General features: G+C 52.4%; 1 protein-coding gene across 3 annotated transcripts in view; it reads right to left on the reverse strand.

The window, feature by feature from the left end:
* Positions 1 to 17,951, reverse strand: part of GSDME (gasdermin E) — a 31,548-nt gene extending 13,597 nt beyond the window's left edge. The window contains exons 1-4 of one of the 3 annotated variants that reach the window (XM_081102196.1): positions 17,863 to 17,951; positions 10,027 to 10,256; positions 8,087 to 8,279; positions 1,785 to 1,956 (exon numbers count right to left, since the gene is read on the reverse strand). In XM_081102196.1, coding sequence (XP_080958322.1) covers positions 1,785 to 1,956; positions 8,087 to 8,279; positions 10,027 to 10,237 — 576 coding nt within the window. In that variant the 5' untranslated portion in view covers positions 10,238 to 10,256; positions 17,863 to 17,951. Of the gene's footprint in view, positions 1 to 1,784; positions 1,957 to 8,086; positions 8,280 to 10,026; positions 10,257 to 16,565; positions 16,638 to 17,375; positions 17,510 to 17,862 lie in introns of those variants that run through there. The other 2 variants (XM_081102195.1, XM_081102197.1) reach the window with 2 other exon arrangements.
* Between the last annotated feature and the right edge of the window lie 1,754 nt (positions 17,952 to 19,705).

Consider the following 19,705-nt stretch of genomic DNA (forward strand, 5'->3'; position numbering starts at 1 on the left):
AGCACACTCTGGCCTGTGCGCTCAGCCCCCCTCTCTCTGCCTCCCCCAGGGCCTCGTGCACATGCCCTCGAGGAGTGGGAAGGGGGAGCCAGTGGCCTCATGACCTACACACAGTCCCTAGTAAGTGGCCACCCTGGTGGTACAACAGTGAGGTTCCAGAGACCGGGATACAGTGAACTTAGGTCTCTGGTGATGAATCAGGTAGTGAGACAAATAAGCTAACGTCCCATTTCCCTCACAGGATTACAGGAACTGCCCTGAAGTCCTAATGAAAACCCTGCCCAGCAGGAAAGCCTGAGGGGGAACCCAGCTGACAACCCCCTCGTGTCAACCCAGGCCCTGTGGGTGCACCTGGGCTGTTAGGGGAGGCCGGAGGGGAAGCGGCATGGGGTGCAGAGCCCCTGCCCCACCAACCTCAGCCCTGGCTCGGGGCCAGTGTGGTAAGACTGCAATGTGATCCAGAAGCACCGCTTAGACCAGCGGTTCTCAACCTGCGGGTCGCGACCCCTTTGGGGGTTGAACGACCCTTTCACAGGGGTCTCCTAAGACCATCGGAAAACACATATATAATTACATGCTGTTTTTGTGATTAATCACTATGCTTTAATTATGTTCAATTTGTAAATGAAAATACATCCTGCATATCAGATATTTACATTACAATTCATAACAGTAGCAAAATTACAGTTATGAAGTAGCAACGGAAATAATTTTATGGTTGGGGGTCACCACACCATGAGGAGCTGTATTAAAGGGTCGCGGCATTAGGAAGGTTGAGAACCACTGGCTTAGACAGACAGATGTGCAGACCTTTGCCTTCCCTCAATCCGCAAAGGCTTTGAGCAGCCAATCCCACTGAGACCCCTGACTGCCAGGGGCTGAGGGGCGATGTGGCCGGGCTGGTGCTCCTTGGACCCATCTCCTAGGGCAGTGATGGCGAACCTATGACACGCGAACTCATTTTTTTTGGTTGATTTTTCTTTGTTAAATGGCATTTAAATATATAAAATAAATATCAAAAATATAAGTCTTTGTTTTACTATGGTTGCAATTATCAAAAAATTTCTACATGTGACACGGCACCAGAGTTAAGTTAGGGTTTTTCAAAATGCTGACACACCGAGCTCAAAAGGTTCGCCATCACTGTCCTAGGGACTGAGCCTGACCCACGCTGGCATGGCCCGCCCTGAGCGTCCCCCGGCCCTGGCCTTGGGGGCCTTCAGGAATGGGCGGCCCAGGACGGTGCCCTGAGATCCAGCCCGAGCTCGCCCCTCGGGTCCCAGCAGGTGGGGGGAGAGCCCGAGGAGAGAACCCATCGGAAGGAATCCACTCGCTGGAGTCCTGGCTCCAGCAGTGACTGAAGCCAGCCACTCCTGAAGGCTTCAATTTCAGGAGCCAATAAATTCTGTCTCATTTAAGCCAATTGCGGTTCAATTTCTGTTAACTTGCTACACAAAGAGCCCTGATGAATGAAGACACCACCACCGAGGACCCTGACCAATGTCCTCACGGTGGAACCAGTGAGGCTGCTGTGGCCTTGCCCGGTGCCAAGGCCCCGGCACATGCGCACCTGCACGGTCTGGGTTTGGATCCCGCCATGCCACCCGCACATGCGCACCTGCACGGTCTGGGTTTGGATCCTGCCATGCACCCCCCCCCCCCAGCACACCTGCACGGTCTGGGTTTGGATCCCGCCATGCCCCCCCCTTCCCCCCCCCCCCAGCACACCTGCACGGTCTGGGTTTGGATCCCGCCATGCCCCCCCCTTCCCCCCCCCAGCACACCTGCACCGTCTTGGTTTGGATCCCCACCATGCCGCCGCACTTCTCCTCAATCTGCACGCGCTCAGATATCACGCACTTCTGCGTGGTCACTATCTTCTGCGTCAGCACGCACAGGACCTCGTGCCGCCTCTCCAGCACCTGCTGCAGCAGGGGGCTTTTCAGATTGATCCTCCTGAGAACAAAGACGCCATGAGTGGCCTCGTGCCTCGGGGGCCACGCAGTGTGAATTTTCCCCACTCACACCTCACACAGCGCGTGGCCGAGGAGTGAACAGGTGACAGCCAGCATCTTATTTCCTGCCATGAGAGGAGGGGCAGGAAGGCATCAACCATCCCCCGGGGGCGCTGGGAGCTGCCAGGCCCCTGGACACGGGCTGGACGCTGAGGGAGGGGAGCCCTGGTCAAAAGCAGCGCTGGTTGTCAAGGAGGCGGAAAGGAAACACAACCCAAGCAGGACCCGCAATCCTCCTGCCTCACACCTGGGGGCCCCGTTTTGTCAGTTAATCAGCCCTGAGGGAGCACAGGCAGCCGGCCGCCCAGAAGTCCAGGAGGACCGTGGGGGGGATGCTGACCAGGTCCTCACAGGGGAGGGCAGGCTTCCAGTGCAAGACGCGGGGAAGATACCAGATCTGAACGAAAATGGGACCTCTTCACCTGTCAGTCCCTGGAGAATGTCTAACTCTTATAAAGGGGTTTGCACAATTTTGCAGATGGCTTGCTCAAGGTCACCCAGCAGACTCAGGCTCCCACACAGCTACTCTGGGGAATTTCAAGAATAAGCTAAATTTCCAACTACAGGAGATGATTTCATGCTTACGAGCAAATGAAATAACCTCTCTGGAGATTTCATTTGCTGAGTCTATGAAGTGGACAGGAAGAGAACAAATTAGACTTGGTTCTGGCATGAGAACAATTGCAGTGCTCATCCTGGCCGTGTAAACATCCCAAGGTTAGTACGTTGAAAAGCTCAGCAGCCACAAGCTCACCCCCCCGCCCCCCACTTCAGGCAGACAGACTCTCAGGATTCTGAAAGTGCCCCCATAACTGCAGTGAGCAGATGGAAGGTCCTGCCTCCACATAACATGCTGCCTGAAGTGAAAACAGCAGGTGTCCATCAACAGAGGAATGGACAGACAGCTGTGGTGCATGCACAGAAGGGGGTATTATCTATATACTGTATATATAAAAGGTTAATATGCCAAGTGTCCGTCCGACCGGTAGCTATGACATGCACTGACCACCAGGGGGAAGATGCTAAATGCAGGAGCTGCAGTGACTTGGCAGTGGCAGTTCTCAGGTGATGCACCCCGAAACCAGAGAGAAGGGAGCCCACACCCCACACCTGTGCACACATCTCCCGGCCCACACCCCACACCTGTACACACACCTCCCGGCCCACACCCCACACCTGTGCACACACCTCCCGGCCCACACCCCACACCTGTGCACACACCTCCCGGCCCACACCCCACACCTGTGCACACACCTCCCGGCCCACACCCCACACCTGTGCACACATCTCCTGGCCCACACCCCACACCTGTGCACACACCTCCCGGCCCACACCCCACACCTGTGCACACACCTCCCGGCCCACACCCCACACCTGTGCACACACCTCCCGGCCCACATCCCACACCTGTGCACACATCTCCCGGCCCACACCCCACACCTGTGCACACACCTCCCGGCCCACAGCTCAGACCTGTGCACACACCTCCCAGCCCACACCCCACACCTATGCACACATCTCCCGGCCCACACCCCACACCTGTGCACACATCTCCCGGCCCACACCCCACACCTGTGCACACACCTCCCGGCCCACACCCCACACCTGTGCACACACCTCCTGGCCCACACCCCACACCTGTGCACACACCTCCTGGCCTACAGCCCACACCTGTGCACACATCTCCTGGCCCACACCCCACACCTGTGCACACACCTCCTGGCCCACACCCCACACCTGTGCACACACCTCCTGGCCTACAGCCCACACCTGTGCACACACCTCCTGGCCCACACCCCACACCTGTGCACACACCTCCCGGCCTACAGCCCAGGATGACGGCAGGGACAGCTAAGGTGTGGGCTGTGGGCTGGGAGGTGTGTGCACAGGTGTGGGGTGTGGGCTGGGAGGTGTGTGCACAGGTGTGGGGTGACGCGGGGGGGGCGGGGGGGGCAGAGGGCACGGTGGATATTGCTCCTGGGAAATGCTCCCGGGCTGCCGGCAGGCGGCGGGCACTGCTGGGCACTCTCCAGATGGCTGGGTCCTGTTTGCTGGGCGCTGCTGCCACCGTTTGGAACTGAACTGAACGCTGGACAAGCCTACTCACCGTAGTGAGAAGGGGAGACCTAACACAGGCAGAGGTGGCTTACTGTCAGGGAAAATGATTGTCCTGATCCGGAGTGGATTCTTCCCCAAATCCTGCCCGTTAGCAGCGGTTGGGGAGGATGTGGCCGCCATGGCGATCTGACCCGAGACCTGAGGAGAAGTCTGATGGGGGTCCCATGAGGAAACCTCACAAAGAGGCGCACGGAAGAGACCCCTTTTCTGCCTTATCATCTTCAATGTGGCCATTTGGAGATAAGAGAACTAGGCTGCTGAGACCAGCAATGTGTAGAAGCTGCCACAGGGGGGCTCCACTGAGCTGCCGAACTAACCAGCCACCATTAACTCAGGGTCAGGGTGACTCACCCACCCTCAGATGTTTTCGTGTGTGAGGCAATCACAGGTGTTCTTTGCAACTAAGGACAACGTAACTGGATCATAAAGTCACTGTCACCCTTATTTCACGGAGGGACACGCGGCAGAGAGAGCTCATAACCCAGAGGCACACGGCTAACAAGGGCCAGGAGAATGCGGCGGGCGTGTCTGTCCCTGAAGCCCTGTGTCCTCTCTTCCCTCTCCTTCCTGGACTCCCCTGGGCCCTGCATACAGAAGGCACTTAATACGTGCTTGTTAACGAACAAGAAATCTTTCTGCCCAGTCCTCCTGGGAGCGCTCCCCAGAGACTATCAGTGGATCCTCTCAGAACCGGAGGCGCGGGGGGGGGGGGGGGGGGGGGCTCCCACAGACCATCCAATTCCATCATAGAGGAAACTTCCCACATCCAGAGCCTCCAGCAGGAAATCTCCGGAAACCTGCTCACCACACGGATGACCAGGCCGCCCGCGGTGGCTGCCCACCTCTGCTCACATTACGGTCTGTGCCATACCTGGCCCACTCCCACCCCCCACACCGAGGAAGCCAGGGGACAGTGGCTGAGGGGTGTGGACGTTCACCCTCCAGTGGAGGAAGTAACTGCCTCCAGGTGGCGAGAGGCAGCAGGTCCTACCATCTCTGAAATCGGGGTGTTTTAACATTGACGGCGGCGAGGCGGTTTGATTGGCAGGGTGCTGACCTAGTGGCACACGAAACAGTGGAGCATCTTACAACGCGTGGCATCTCGGATGTGATGAAATACGAGAATGCCTGTCAATCTCCGAAGAAGAGAGCACTCGGGAGTCTCCCTTTAGGCCCTACATCCCGCCTCGTTCCAAATAGCTCTGCAGCAGCCTGGTAAAGTAGAGCTCCCCGGACGGGGCAGGAAGGAGCCACGCCCAGGGCCAAGTGCCCCTCCCGCAGGGGGGTGCCAGCTGTCTGCTCTGTGCACAGAAACCCCCAAAAGCCAAACAGGCTTCCCGCTGCTCCCCGTCCTAAGAGCCAAGACCCAGACCAGGAGACAGGATAATTTAGGGGGAAATGACAATAAATGGGCTGCCTTTCAGACCACACAGAGACTCAGATGGCCCGGGAGGTCTCAGGAAAGACACCTTTCGAAAGAGTGCATCTGATGGGAGCTTGAGAGCTGCAGAGCTGCTCTTCCCACAGAGAATATGACGAAAGACGAGGCCACCAGCATTCACTGACTCTGTCCACGGGCTGGCTTCCTACATCTCTGTTCAAGAACTGAACAAGCACCTCCTGCAACAAGCAAAGCACGCAGAGCCCTGGCCGGTGGCGCGCAGATTTGCTTTACAATATGACCAAGAAGAGAGTGGCATCGGCCTGGATGCTAACACCCACCTCAACCCCACCACAGCCAGCAAAGCACAGAAGGGCAGCATCTCGGGAACTGGCTGGAACCAAGGCCTGAACACAGGGGAAGGAGCTGGCGCGACCCTCACATCCGACGATTAGCCGGGAGAAAACCCTCAAAGGTCACCTGGTCCAATGACTGCACCTACAGGGGAGAACGGGGGCAGGGGCAGAAGGAATGATTTCCCAGGAATAAAATTCCCCAGACCCCAGCTGATTAGAAGCAATAAATCTGTGGCAGGGATGGGGTGGGTGTGGTGCTTATTCTTAAGGCAGTGACCTGTGGCAGCTGACCATGCAAAACAAGGCAGAAAAGGTACAGAATTTATTACAGGATGAGACATGATCCTAAGAACAAAACACGAATGTGAGTCATCACAAAACGGTCTCAATAAATGTGTTATTCTTCATTCAGAAAAGAGGAGACGCATGATCTATCTTAGCGGGGTTTCCATCGCGCCTGTTTTAAGGTGCACGTAGAGCTCTCACTCGAAGGGGTCCCCTCCGTGCATCTGGAAGGCTCATTCCCGTGGCATGCCCTCGTGCCCAGCAATGCTAGATGAGCGTTATACACACAAACTTGCTTCTTCTAGGCCAGCTGAGGTTTGTTTTCGAGATGGGCACACATCTCGTGGACAATAAACAGAGCACTCTGGATTCTGAGGGCTAAATAACGTGTATACAGACGACAACTTATCTAAATGACCTGGAATAAAAACAGCTGATGCAAATAAGCCCTCAAGAACGTACAGTACTTAAGCCATTACTAACTACCACTCCCAAGGCCACACGTGTATCAAATAGCGTCTTATCAATCCAGTGATACTGTGGGCGTCCAAAGACGGGCAGGTGAAGTAGGTAAGAATTTATGGCTCCAGCGAAGTAGCAAGAACATTAGCCTTACGTATTATCCAACCCCTGGGGTGCCTCATTTTTACCTCTTAGCAACAGACAAGGAAGAGGTGGCTCTGTGGTAAGACCCTTCTTCCATTTCTAGACTTTAAATCTGTCCTTTACCACATTCCTGCTGTCACCTGTCCCCGCCCCTGGCATCCCTTGGACTGAGGCAGAGGTAGAAGGGACATACCAAGCTACAGAAATGATTTCCCAGGAATAAAATTCCCCAGACCCCAGCTGATTAGAAGCAAGGAATCCGAGCCAGAGATGGGGTGGGTGTGGCGCTTATTCTTAAGGCCGTGTGTCCTGTGGCAGCTGACCATGAAAGATAAGGCAGGAAAAGTACAGAATTTATTACAGGATGACACATGATCCTAAGAACAAAACATGAATGTAGATCATCACAAAATGGTCTCAATAAATGTGTTATCCTTCATTCGAAAAAGAGGAGAATTACAATGAACAGGGTTTCTGAAGACCGTCCCGAGGTGATCTCATCTGAGATGGACAGACCTAGCTAGCTATTCACCTGGGCTTGCTCAGGGGGATGCAGTCCACTGTCCACCTGCCAGGTACCCTCACTGGGGACCCGGACTCATGCCTCTGCCTTTACATTCTCTGCTATAATTTTTTAAAATATATATTTATATTGATTTCAGAGAGGGAGAGAGAGATAGAAGCATCAACGATGAGAGTATCATTGATCGGCTGCCACCCGCACCCCCCACACTGGGGATGAAGCCCACAACCCGGGCATGTGCCCTGACCGGGAATGGAACCTCGACCTCTTGGTTCATAGGTCGACACTCAACCACGGAGCCACCCTGGCTGGGCTCTCTGCCATAATTTTATCTAGGTTTTCCTCAGCCAGACAAAGACTACAAAAAAAAAAAAATTATAGGCCATATCCCTGATGAACATAGATGCAAAAATCCTCAACAAAATAGTAGCAAACTGAATTCAGCAATACATTAGAGTGATCATTCACTATAATCAACTGGGATTTTCCCAGGATGCAAAGCTTGTTCAATATCTGCAAGTAACATGATACACCACCTAAACTGAATGAAGGATAAAGTCCTATGATCCCATCAATAGATGCAGAAAAAGCATTTAACAAAATCCAGCATCCACTTGTGATAAAAAAAACTTTCAGCAAAGTGGGGAAACAGAGGAAACACACCTCAACAACATGAAGGCACCGAGCTATTCCATACTGTTTCCTGGCCTGACAAGTGTCCACTGGGCACCCTTTCAACAAAGATCCAACTTTAAACACGAGATGCGTCAAAGTCCGGAGAGCCAGACGCGGTCCTCCTTACCTGCCAGCGGCCTGTCCGAGGAGCTGCTGCAAGTCCACCTCCTGCTTCCTCAGGCTCCCAAACGAGGACTGGCTCTCCACCAGGCCTTTGCCTCCGACATTCAGCTTGACCTTGCCCAGTGCCGTCTCGATGGCCCCACTCACGTGGTTTTCAAACTTGCCCTCGTATTTCACGAAGTCCGACTCCACGACCACTGCAGTACATGAGACATGGATCCGATGGCGGCACGGCCCCCTCTGTGCCTCAGGCCACCCAGCTTCCCAATCCTGTGCAGACCCGTGGGAAACATGAGGCTTGCGCCCCAAATGGAAGGGCGGCCGCCGCGCCGTGTGTGGGCACAAGAAAATGGCCCCAGCACACCTGGGTGCTGAGAGCTGGTGTGAAAGCACGGATGGCCAGGGGCTCTACTGGGGACTTTTTTGTTTTTTTATCTCTCAATTCCAATACACACAGGTATAAACAAGGACACATATAGTATCTGTGGAATTTAATGAATATTTGTCAAGTAAACATCCATTTAACCACTCTCCTGGTGAAGAAATAGAATGTTCTGAATGGGTGCTTTCCCGGGGTGAAGGGACTAGTGACGAGGACACGGAAACAGAAAAAAGAGCCGGTCCAGCCAGGACACACACGAGTGTCTTGCTTACTCAGTAGCTGGCAGGTTGGCCACCTGGCCTTCCCCGTGGGGAATCTTCCCTTCCCACCCACCAGCCTTGGAGAAGCCTCTCCTGGCCTTCACTGCCATCTCCCTGAAAGTAAGTCCCTTCGCAGACTCATCTGATGGTATCTGACCTCTACCCCGGTAGGCAATTCCTTGTCACGCAATTCCTTATCTCTGTCTTTCTGCTGTCAGCGGGCATGCCCTTCCCCCTCCCTCAAACACCACCCTCAAACACCACCCTCCCTCAAACACACAAGCTCCAGACTCTCCATTCTCCCTCCCCGGCGCCCAGGCACTAAGGAAGATGCTACCACCCGCCTGGTGTCCGAGCTTCCATCACGTCTCCTGGGAACTGCCATGCTCCTCATCTGGTCATACCCAGGTGATTGCTACAGATTGCCTTAGAGATCGGCCCTTCTTATCTGAACACTAAAGATAAATATCTGGTGATCTCAAACCTGAGCGGCCGCTCTCCAGATTTCTATTGCTTAGATTTTTTTCATCCAACCGAATACCATTATAAAAAGAGCCTCAGTCATCATCCCTCCGTAACATACACTGAGAGTCTCCCAGGAAGTTCACACTTGGCTTTTTCCATTTCCCTGACCCAAGGGTCGCAGGTTCAATTCTAGTCAAGGGCATGTACCTCAGTGGCAGGCTCCATCCCTGGCCCCAGTCGGGACACGTGCAGGAGGCAACCAATCGATGTGTCTCTCTCACATCTGATGTTTCTGTGTGTGTGTGTGTGTGTGTGTGTGTGTGTGTGTGTGTGTGTGTCCCTTCCACACGCTCTTAAAACCAATGGGGAAAAAATATACTTGGGTGAGGATTAACAAAAAATAAAAAAATTAAGCTATAACCTTTCATGTCAGGTCTGCAGAACGATGTCATTTGAAGAAAAGAGATGTTTTCAAGGCCATAGGCAAGGAACAGAAAAAAATCACAAGGGACCACCTTATAATCACTCAAGACAACATGTGTCTAGAGCAGTGGTTCTCAACCTTCCTAAGGCCGCGACCCTTTAATACAGTTCCTCATGTTGTGGTGACCCCCAACCATAAAATTATTTTCGTTGCTACTTCATAACTGTAATTTTGCTACTGTTATGAATCGTAATGTAAATATCTGATATGCAGGATGTATTTAGGCGGCCCCTGTGAAAGGGTCGTTTGACCCCCAAAGGTTTCGCGACCCACGGGTTGAGAACCACTAGTCTAGAAGAACCATCATCTTCTGTCCTGGGACTAACTATAAACAAGAAGAAAAGGAAGCATACCTGGATTCAGACACTGGTCTTCTGTAAGCACATCTCCAAGGGTGACGGATAAAAACTGGTATTTGGGTCTTTGCCAGCACCAGAATCTGTTTTTTTTGGTCACCAGACTTAGAAGTTGTAACTTATCAGAGTCATTCAGGTTTGATACTGCAATCAGATTACCTCCATCATCAACTTCTCTAAGAAAATTCCTTGTTGCTTTGGCAAACATTTTGAGAACTCCAGATTACCTGGAAAAATAAGGTTATCCCAAATTAAATAAGTTATTATTTTGTGACTTTATTTTTCCTAAAATTACCTGATTTCTCCCTAGTACCTATCTGTATACATAAAAAAATACCTTCTCTCTAGAAAATTCTCTAGCTTGAGTTCAGAAGATGACAAAGAAATCAAAGTGAAAAACTGAAATATGTGTATAAATCAGGATAAGTGAGGATATGCTTCAGAAACAAATAACCTCTAAATCTTAGCAGCTTGTTACAAAAAAAGGTTTATCTATTCCTCACACTATATGGGCAACACAGGAGGATGGGTGAGCTATGGCATCACAGTCATCTAGGGATGCAGACTGAAGGGGCAGCCATCGCCCGAGCACGTCGGTCATCATCTGGAAAGTCTCACCCAAGCAATGAAATGCTCTGGCCCCGTGGTCGGCAAACCGCGGCTCGCGAGCCACATGCGGCTCTTTGGCCCCTTGAGTGTGGCTCTTCCACAAAATACCACGTGCGGGCGCGCACGTACAGTACAGTGCGATTGAAACTTTGTGGCCCATGCACAGAAGTCGGTATTTTGTGGAAGAGCCACACTCAAGGGGCCAAAGAGCCGCATGTGGCTCGCGAGCCGCGGTTTGCCGAGCCGCAGTTTGCCGACCACTGCTCTGGCCCCGAACTGACAGACATCATGTATGCTCACAATCAGTTAGAACTAGTCACATGGCTTCAGCCAATGATTATGCTCAGGAAATACAATCCTACACCAAGTATTTGGAAGGCAGAGACCTGGAAATACCTGCGGAACAACATACTGACCACCCCAATTTGTATCTTACTTATGACCACTTCTAATGGGCTTTTTCTCTGCACTCTGTGATTTCCCCTATTCATAAGCGGAAAGTAACCAGCTATTACTTTTTAACCCAGAAATGAAGGCCCAGTCACACTTCAGCTGGAGGAAGAAAAAAGAGACACACTGGAAGATATTAAAGGACTGTATTCAGTGAATGAATTCTAGACCATTCAATAAATGGTGCTATTTATTGCCATACACAAGAGCAAATTCCCAATGGATTAGATGTGGTGGTGTTTTTTAAGGAAAAATGAAACCATAAAAATACTGGAAAAAAATACAGATATATTTGTACACTTGTAAAATGAGAAAGGCCTTTAGGAAGACAATGAAAAACTGAAAAAAAATTTGTAGTATTTATAACAAAGGACTAGAAGACTTTATAAAAATTTTTACAGATAAAGTTTTTAAATACTATAATATAAACATAAACAAAGGTTATTAACAATTCACAATACATAACTATACATGTCTGCACCCACACAAATACACACATATATAAGCATTCTTTTTAAAAAGCACAAACTGAAAGAAGATTTTTTAAAACTATCCATGGTCAAAGGTTAAAATGTCTAATGGACAAGAACTGTGTTTTATTTGTTTTTGTACCTTGGTGTCTGACAGGAATGTAGATAATAAAATCATAGGATGAGACAGCTGGGAGTAATCTTAGATGTTAACTAATTTAACCCCCCCCCTTTTTTTTTCCAGATGAACCTCCTCTGGGAAATCAGAAAACATTTCTCTTTACCTATCGCTAGGTCTCCTCTAAAAAAAACTCTTCTTAGATTATTGTGCAGCTACCTACCCCAGTCCTTGCATATTAACAACAAGAATGAACATTTAAGGAAGAAATTCTACAACATGCAAAAAGTTCCTTTCTGGTCAACAGTGAGCTACAAAGAAGGAAAGCTCCATGTGCTCAGGTTCTCGTCTCTATGCTTATCACTCCACTAAGCACAGGATCTTACATGCGATGGATCCTCGTTCATTCTTCGAAACAGTCATGGAATCACTCATTAATTATCCTTAAGTTCCGACTATACCCAGGCACCAAGGGGATGCCAGGGACCAAGAGAGGGAACTCAGGAGGAAGCAGATTGGTGGGGTAAGGCTGCTCCGGCTGAGAGTTTGTGTAGGATAAGGGGCAAGGTTCATTTTGCCAAACACGGGAGGAAAGAACTTTAACAAAACAAGTTCCCCCCAGTGGCCTGTGGGAATTCACCCTGCTTGTCCCAGGGAGGACCTGCATGGAGTCTGCCTCGGTTTCCCATCGATCTCAGGACCTCTGTTTTTACGGTTTCTTTTCTGGAACGACTTGAAAGGAAGTTCACTAACTTGCCTTCGGATCCAACAGGTTTCCAGAGCAGCCACACCAGGCTTCCCACTACAAAGCAAAGCAAAGGCTCACAAAACCCCATGTGTGGTGAACAGCAAAGCCTCGGTAAGGACGCCAGTTCTCCCCTGAGGGACTGAGGGTGAAGAAGGGGAACTCCTCAGCTGACTTCTTCCATCTAACGTCAAACAGCCCATTTTCCTTCTTGACAGGCGAGGCTGCTTGAGGAAGAGCTAATGGCGGTGGCTGCTGCTTTATAGGTGTTGGTTCCAATCAGGCTTAGCCAATCAAGGAGCTCTGAGAACATGCTCCTTGTGAAGTTAAATTAGAGGGCTCTTTTTTGTTATGTTTGAATACATAATATATTGACACGGCTCAACTATCTAAACTATGAAAAAATATGTACCCCAAGGAATCCCTTTCCTCCCGGCCCCATCTACCCTTTCATCCCTCTCCCCGTCAGGTATATCGCCTTCGGGTTCTTCATACAAACACGAGTAAAAAGGAGGCAACGCTGAGCTGCGGCCGGCTTGCTGTCCTGTAGCAATATATCCCGGAGAGCTTTCCATGTGAGTCCTTCCTCACCACAGCTGCGCAGCGCTCCATCGCGGGACACACCGCTGTTTATTTAATCGGGCCTGTATCGCCCACCTCTTGGGTTATTTCTACATTTTTGTTATTATAAAAATGCCACACTAAATACTCCTGAATGTGTGTCTTCATACATGGGCAAGAGTACCTGAAGGGAGATTTTTAGAAGAGGGACGGCAAGGTCAGTGAGTAAATGCATCCATAATCTCTGGGTTGTACCATTTTGCAGTCACCAATGAGATATGAAAGTATCAGTCTCAACAACAGTGTGTTATCAACTTTTTGTGTTTGTGTCAGTCTCATGGATGAGAAATGGCATCTCAGCACAGTTTGAAGTTACATCCTATATAATAAAATCCCAATATGCAAATCAACTGAACAGTGGACCGATTGGTCACAATGATGCGCACTGACCACCAGGGGGGGCAGACGCTCAAGGCAGCACCTGGGTTGAGCATCTGCACCCCCCCACCCCCACCCCAAGAGGAAGGCGACTGGCAGTGGCAATTTGGGGCGGGGCTGGCAAGCAGGCAGCACCAGGCTCCAGCCAAGGTGGGTGCCCGGGGTGGGGGGGTATCACCCTGCCCGCCAGTCGCCCCACAGATGGCCCTGATCGCCAGCCAGGCCTACGGACCCTACCCTATATATTGGGAACAGTCTCTTAGATTTAAAAATTAAAACCTGGCAAGGCTACTCTAACACTGAAGAAACAGGATGATGCAGGGATGACATGCATGGACTCCAGCTTGCACATTTTGTGGTCAGCCCTGATTCTGACACTTATAACTGTGTGACACAGCCAATTGCTTAACTTCTCTCTGCTTCAGTTTTTCCACCCATAAGATGGGGAAAATGGTACTACTGCCTCCGAAGGATCATGTTATGTACTGCTTTTTATAATCAGGGCAAAAAAATGTAGCTGCCCATACAACAGCAAGATGCCTTTCACCTGTATGAGAAGTATGGTCACTGGTGCACGCAGCATCCTGGATTGTGAGAGGGATGTCTGACTACCAGTTTAGGCCCGACATCCCCTGAGGGGTCCTGGATTGCAAGAGGACGCAGGCTGGGCTGAGGAACCACCCCCAACCCCCAATGCACAAATTTCATGCACCAGGTCTCAATTTATTTTAATATAAATGAAATAAGCCTCTTTTATGTAAAGCCTTGTGTATTTCTGTTTCTTAACTGTGACACTGGCCCATTTTCTATTGCCTCATTTTTTCTTTCTTTATTCCTAGAAAATTTTGAAATAATAAATCAGGCAGGATATAGGCTAGAAATGTAATACAGCAGAATTAGTCATTGGGAGATAAACTGCCATACCAATCTGAACCATCTAAAGTAACTGTCCAGCCAGCAAAATTAAATGATTTTTAATTTTGAAAAATCAGAGCTAACTGAAGGTTTTAGACACAGACAACCACGGAATTATAACCAGAAGCCAGACTTCAGATTCAAATTTCTAGAATGCTCCGACCTGGAAGGAGGTGAAAATGGCGTCAGGAGAGATCCAGCTCTAAATGCTCGTGGCCCAAACCCCCCTGCCCCTCTCGGCTGTCCCACAGCCCTGGGCTCTCACCGTGAGAATTCTATCAGCAGATGGTCCCTAGCTCCTGCCATGTGGCCTCCCAGCTCCAAGCAGGGCTCAGAGAGCCCAGGTGAACATGGTCAGGGCATGCAAGCTTGACTCAGATGCCTGGACAAGAGGCTCCAAAGAGGCCAAGAAAGCAAGACAACACCAAGTCAGAAAGGCACACGGCCAACTGGCCACTGGCTCCTGGGAGCAGAGAGTCCTAAAGGCAGATGCCAAAGGAATGACAGCATAAGGAGATGCTGTGACCACCACTGTCCGATCTTAAGCCTGATTCAGGGCGACGGGAGTAAAATCTTTCAACTCAAGATTCTACTCCGGAGCAGCTCTGGTTGGTCACCAGGCCTCCGCTGGCACAGTTCCAGGGAAGAAACCTCAATGTCAAAATAAGCTACATCAAGCGGGGGTAGTGGGACCTGTGTGCTGAGTGCCCGCTGTGTGCCAGGCTTTGGGCTCAATCCTCTGCACGCATTTCCTCATTTAATCTGCACAACAGCCCTGAGGAGGCACGGCGCACATGTGACAGATGTGGAAACTGAAGTTCAAAGTAACCTGCCCAACATCACAAGAAAAAAAAGCAGCGGCCCTGACGTCCGGAAGCTGCCGGGTCCTATGGCCTCGCCCCGGTGGTGCCAGGCGCGGGCCAGGCATTCCCCTGGCGAACACGGACAACGTCACAGAACATCAGGCGGGGCCACGCTGGTCACGACAAATCACGACAAAAACCAGGACCTCTCACAACCTTGCCTGAACACAGACAAAATCTGAACACTGTCCAAACCAGAAAAATGACCAAACACCCCCCACTGCTGCCACCAGTCCTGGCTGCGTGACGGCTGCTTCTTGCCAACCACAGCTTGTCGTCCCTCCTTTGAGACAAGATTTAGGAAGATACTCAATACGTACAATTTCCCCACTTCCTGGCAGCGGCCATCAGAGCAAAGTCCTGTTTCCTTAACTCTCCCCCAAACCGCCTGCAGCCCAAATCCGTTAACTTCTTTCTAACACCCCCTTACTGAGACCCCCCCCCCCCAGGGTTCCTCCTGGTGTGAGTCTCCCTCAGTGCAGCAAGCGGCAAACCCAACTTGGAGCTAAATGTCACATCAGAGCAGTGGTTCCCAACCTTGGCTGCACATTAGAATCGCCTGGGAATCTTTTTAAAATCCTGATTTCTGGGCCTCATCCTCCGGAAATTCTGTTTCTTTGTTATGGGGTGGGGCCACAATATTATTAACAAAGAAACAGAATTTCCGGAGGTTGAGGCCCAGAAATCAGGATTTTAAAAAGATTCCCAGGTGAATCTAATGTGCAGCCAAGGTTGAGAACCATGGCATTAGAGGCTTCACGCTGAGCCTAGCTCCCACCTGCCTCCCTCGCCTGAGCCCTCAGCACCAGCACCCTACTCAGGTGACTCCTCAGTCAGTTTTCTTTTTGTTTGTTTTTGTGTGTTTTTTATTTGGGCTACAAATGACTCTTTTTGCAAAGTAAGAAAGTGTGCTGGGAAGGGTAACCTTCCGTTATGGCGGAAGCAAATCACGGCTACCGAGCGCGCTGTTTCCCCACTCCCAGGGTGATGAGACAGCGCTGAGCTTGTCCCGCAGTTAACAGCTTCACGTTTTGAATTATCTTCGGTTTTCTCAGTAACAAGGTGAAATAGAACCTACTAAAACAGTGTCATTCTTTTACATCAGCGTTGGTGCTCAGGCCCTAGTAGCTGAGCTAACTTTTATAAGACAAATTCAAAACCAGTACCCTATCACTTCTTTCTGAACTAAAAATCATTATATGAAATTAAACACACACACACACACACACACAAATGATGGTCACAAGACAGGCAGGAGCTGGGAAGGGCGTCGAGGTGAGGCAGCAAAGGCTTTGGGGAGAGAGGCTGAGGAAGACTGGAGCCCTTTAGGGTTCAAAAAAGAACAAGAAGAAACGCGCTGCTGGGACCTGTGAGCCGAGGGGCGGCAGCGGGGAGCGGGCGGTTTCCGGGCTCTCATTGCCTGCGTCCCCTTCCCCGCGGTTTGGCCGTTTGCCTCGATCGGAGGAGCGCGTTGGCGGTGCGTCCTGAAACCAATGCATTTACTGTGACTTGTGCAGCTGCCTCTCCGGCCGCACAGCCCTGCTCCGCTCCACGCGGACTCCGGGGACAGCGACAGCGGGACCTCCACCCCGCATCCCTGCGCACTCCCAGGCGCACGGCGGCCCTCCACGAAGGGCGCTACCCAACGCCCCGCACCGTCACCCCGCACCGTCACCCCGCCCCCCGCCCGGGCCGCCCGCCGCAGCCGCCAGGTGCAGGTGGGAAGCGGCTCCGCACGGGAGGGCCCCGGAGGCCGGGCGGCAGCTGCGACGCCCTCCCACCCGGGCCGAGAACACGGGGAGACCTGGCTCCCCCATCCCACGCAGGCGGGTGGGGCTCGCCCGGGTGCAGAGCCTGAAACCACGTCTGCGGGGCTCCGCCGGCCCCCGGGAGGGGAGACCTCCGCACGCACAGCCCGCGGAGAAACAGGAACAAAGGCTGAAGGAGTGGGGAGGGCGGCGGCGCGGGAAGACGGTGCCAGCGGCCCTGGCAACCAGCGGGGAAGGCAGTGGCAGCGCGAAGGGGAGGACGGGGAAGGGGTTGGGGGGCTTAGGGGAAGGGACTGGGAAGGGGGGACGGGAGGGGCTTCACGCGGGCAGCTGTCCAGCCGCCGGACCCGCCTCCCTTAGGGGGGACAGAGGAGGGGGTCCGGAGAGGGAAGGGCCGCCCGCACTTACCTCCCGCGCCCGCAGCTCAGCCCCCGCAGTCGTGCGCCCCGCGCGGACCCAGCCAGGATGCCGGGCGGGGGCGGGGGCTCGCGGGCCCAGGGCGGCCTGGCGGGACCTTTGCTCGTCCCCGCCCCCTGGAGCCCGGGGCGCGCGGGAGCCGGGGCAGCGGGCGCGCGCGGCGGGAGGGGGCGCTGTGCGGGGCGCGGGGAGGCCGGTGCGTGCGGCGGGAGGGGGCGCTGTGCGGGGCGCGGGGAGGCCGGCGCGCGCGGCGGGAGGGGGCGCTGTGCGGGGCGCGGGGAGGCCGGCGCGCGCGGCGGGAGGGGGCGCTGTGCGGGGCGCGGGGAGGCGGCGCGTGCAGCGGGCCAGGAGCCGGGCTGCAGCCGAGGTGGGGCCGGGGCTGGGCGGCTGCGTCCCGAGACCCGCGCCAAGGCCCGGAGAGAGCTGGGTCCCTTTCTTCAGGGTCTGCCCAGCGGGTCCTGGGCGCCCGAGGCCTCACCTGCCGCCCGCTGCGCCTGCAAGTGGCCCGCACCCCCGCCGCCGACCGCCGCGTGCACTGGCTCCGTGGCTTCACGTGCCCGGGAGTGTACGGATTTGTGGTGTGACCGAGCCTACATCGGTCCTGACGCTTATGAGTAATTCATGTGACTACAAGTTCCTCGAGGGCAGAATCCAACATCCCTCACATGCTAGGTGCTCAGCGAGGGCCCAGGGAGTGCGTCTGGGCATAGTCGGTGCCCACGTTGCTTGCTGATGGGCTGAGGAACATCACCGGCTTTCCGTCACTGTTCCTGGGCACCTTCTCAGCGGTGCTCTCCGCCGGCCTGAGGACTGTGAGGAACGCAAGTCCTGCCCCGAGGACTTACACGCAGGAGGATTGTTTCCTCGCCGCCTTCAGCTGGGCCAGGGGAGAGGCAGGGCTTTCCCGGGCCCATATGCTCTGCGTCTGGATTACAGTTCCCCCGCCTCCTGGCATTTATCTCAGCAAAGCCGTTCCTGACTACAGGTGCTCCTCAGCTTAAGATGGGGTTACATCTAGATAAACCCATCATAAGTTGAAAATGCATTTAATACACCTAAACTACCAAACATCATAGCTTAGCGGCCTCACCCAGCTTAAACATGCTTAGAACACCTCCATTAGCCTGCGGTTGGGCAAAATCATCTAATACACTGTGTAGTGCTAAGTGTTTAGGCTGGTCGCCACTGCCCAGCGTCGGAAGAAAGTATCCGAGCATGTGCCTAGATATGAATCCATCTACTGGTTGCATATTGCTTCCACACCATCGCAGAGTAGAAAATGGTAAGTCCAACCATCATAAGTCGGAGACCGTCTGTATTCAAATTAGAAGTACGGACAGTCCACCAACCCGCAGGAACACTCCCAGCTCTCTCCTGCTTTATTCTTCTCCTTTGCACTGATCACCCCGGGAGACTAGAACTAGATGCACATGTCATGCTTTTTTCACATCATATTCTATCTTTCCCTTCCCTAGAATGCCAGCTCCGTGAGGGCAGGGTCTTTTGTCCATTTTGTTCACAATACCCAGCACCTAACATAGTACTAGATGCCTGGTAGTCAGTCAATAATTGTGAAATTAATTAAAGCTTCCTTCTGTTTGGTTCTCCAACTAGGTTGTAGGGTCTCACTCATCGTTGCAGTGCCTGGCGCAAGGTAGGTGCACAATGAGCGGTTGCTGATGAATGAGTGAAAAGCAAGGGTTGGGCGTGGTGGTCTTCCCGAGGTCCCCTGCCTTGCCAAAGGGATGAGGTGTTGGGGAGGGAGGCCTAAGCGCTTTCCTGGCCCTGTCTAGAGACATTTCATCCAGGCTGTTGGTTCTCTACCTTCATAAAACCATATAGTCATGATGACTCTGGCTTGTTATCAGAGATTATTGCCTCCTGACACAGGCCATTGATCTTAAGAACAGAATGTGCTCTGTCTGCATAGGCTACGGCTTATCGCTGAGAGTGCATGAGCTTTTTGGTGTAACAGTTACTCAGTGACTTCAAATTCTTTCACTCCTTTTGTCCTGTCCATTGTCTTTCAATTAAATGTCTGAGGAAGCAGATAATATTTATATTGCACTTTCAAGTTACTGTTGCCAAGCATGGCTCTGAGGCCATTGCATGCATTGATTGGCTCATTTAATCCTCATAGCAGCCAGGTGGAGGTCTAAGTTGCAAATGAGTAAACTGAGGCACAAGCTGGGAAGCCCATCCAGCCAGGAAGAGGCAAAGCCAAGATTTAAACACAGATCATTTGACACCCATCAGCGCTTTTGGACCACCAGACGGTACGATCTCTTCAGAACAGAAAATAGGGAGCACCATAGGAGTTA

This window comes from Myotis nattereri (assembly GCF_964212035.1).
Source record: "Myotis nattereri genome assembly, chromosome: 11".
Classification (NCBI taxonomy): Eukaryota; Metazoa; Chordata; class Mammalia; order Chiroptera; family Vespertilionidae; genus Myotis; species Myotis nattereri.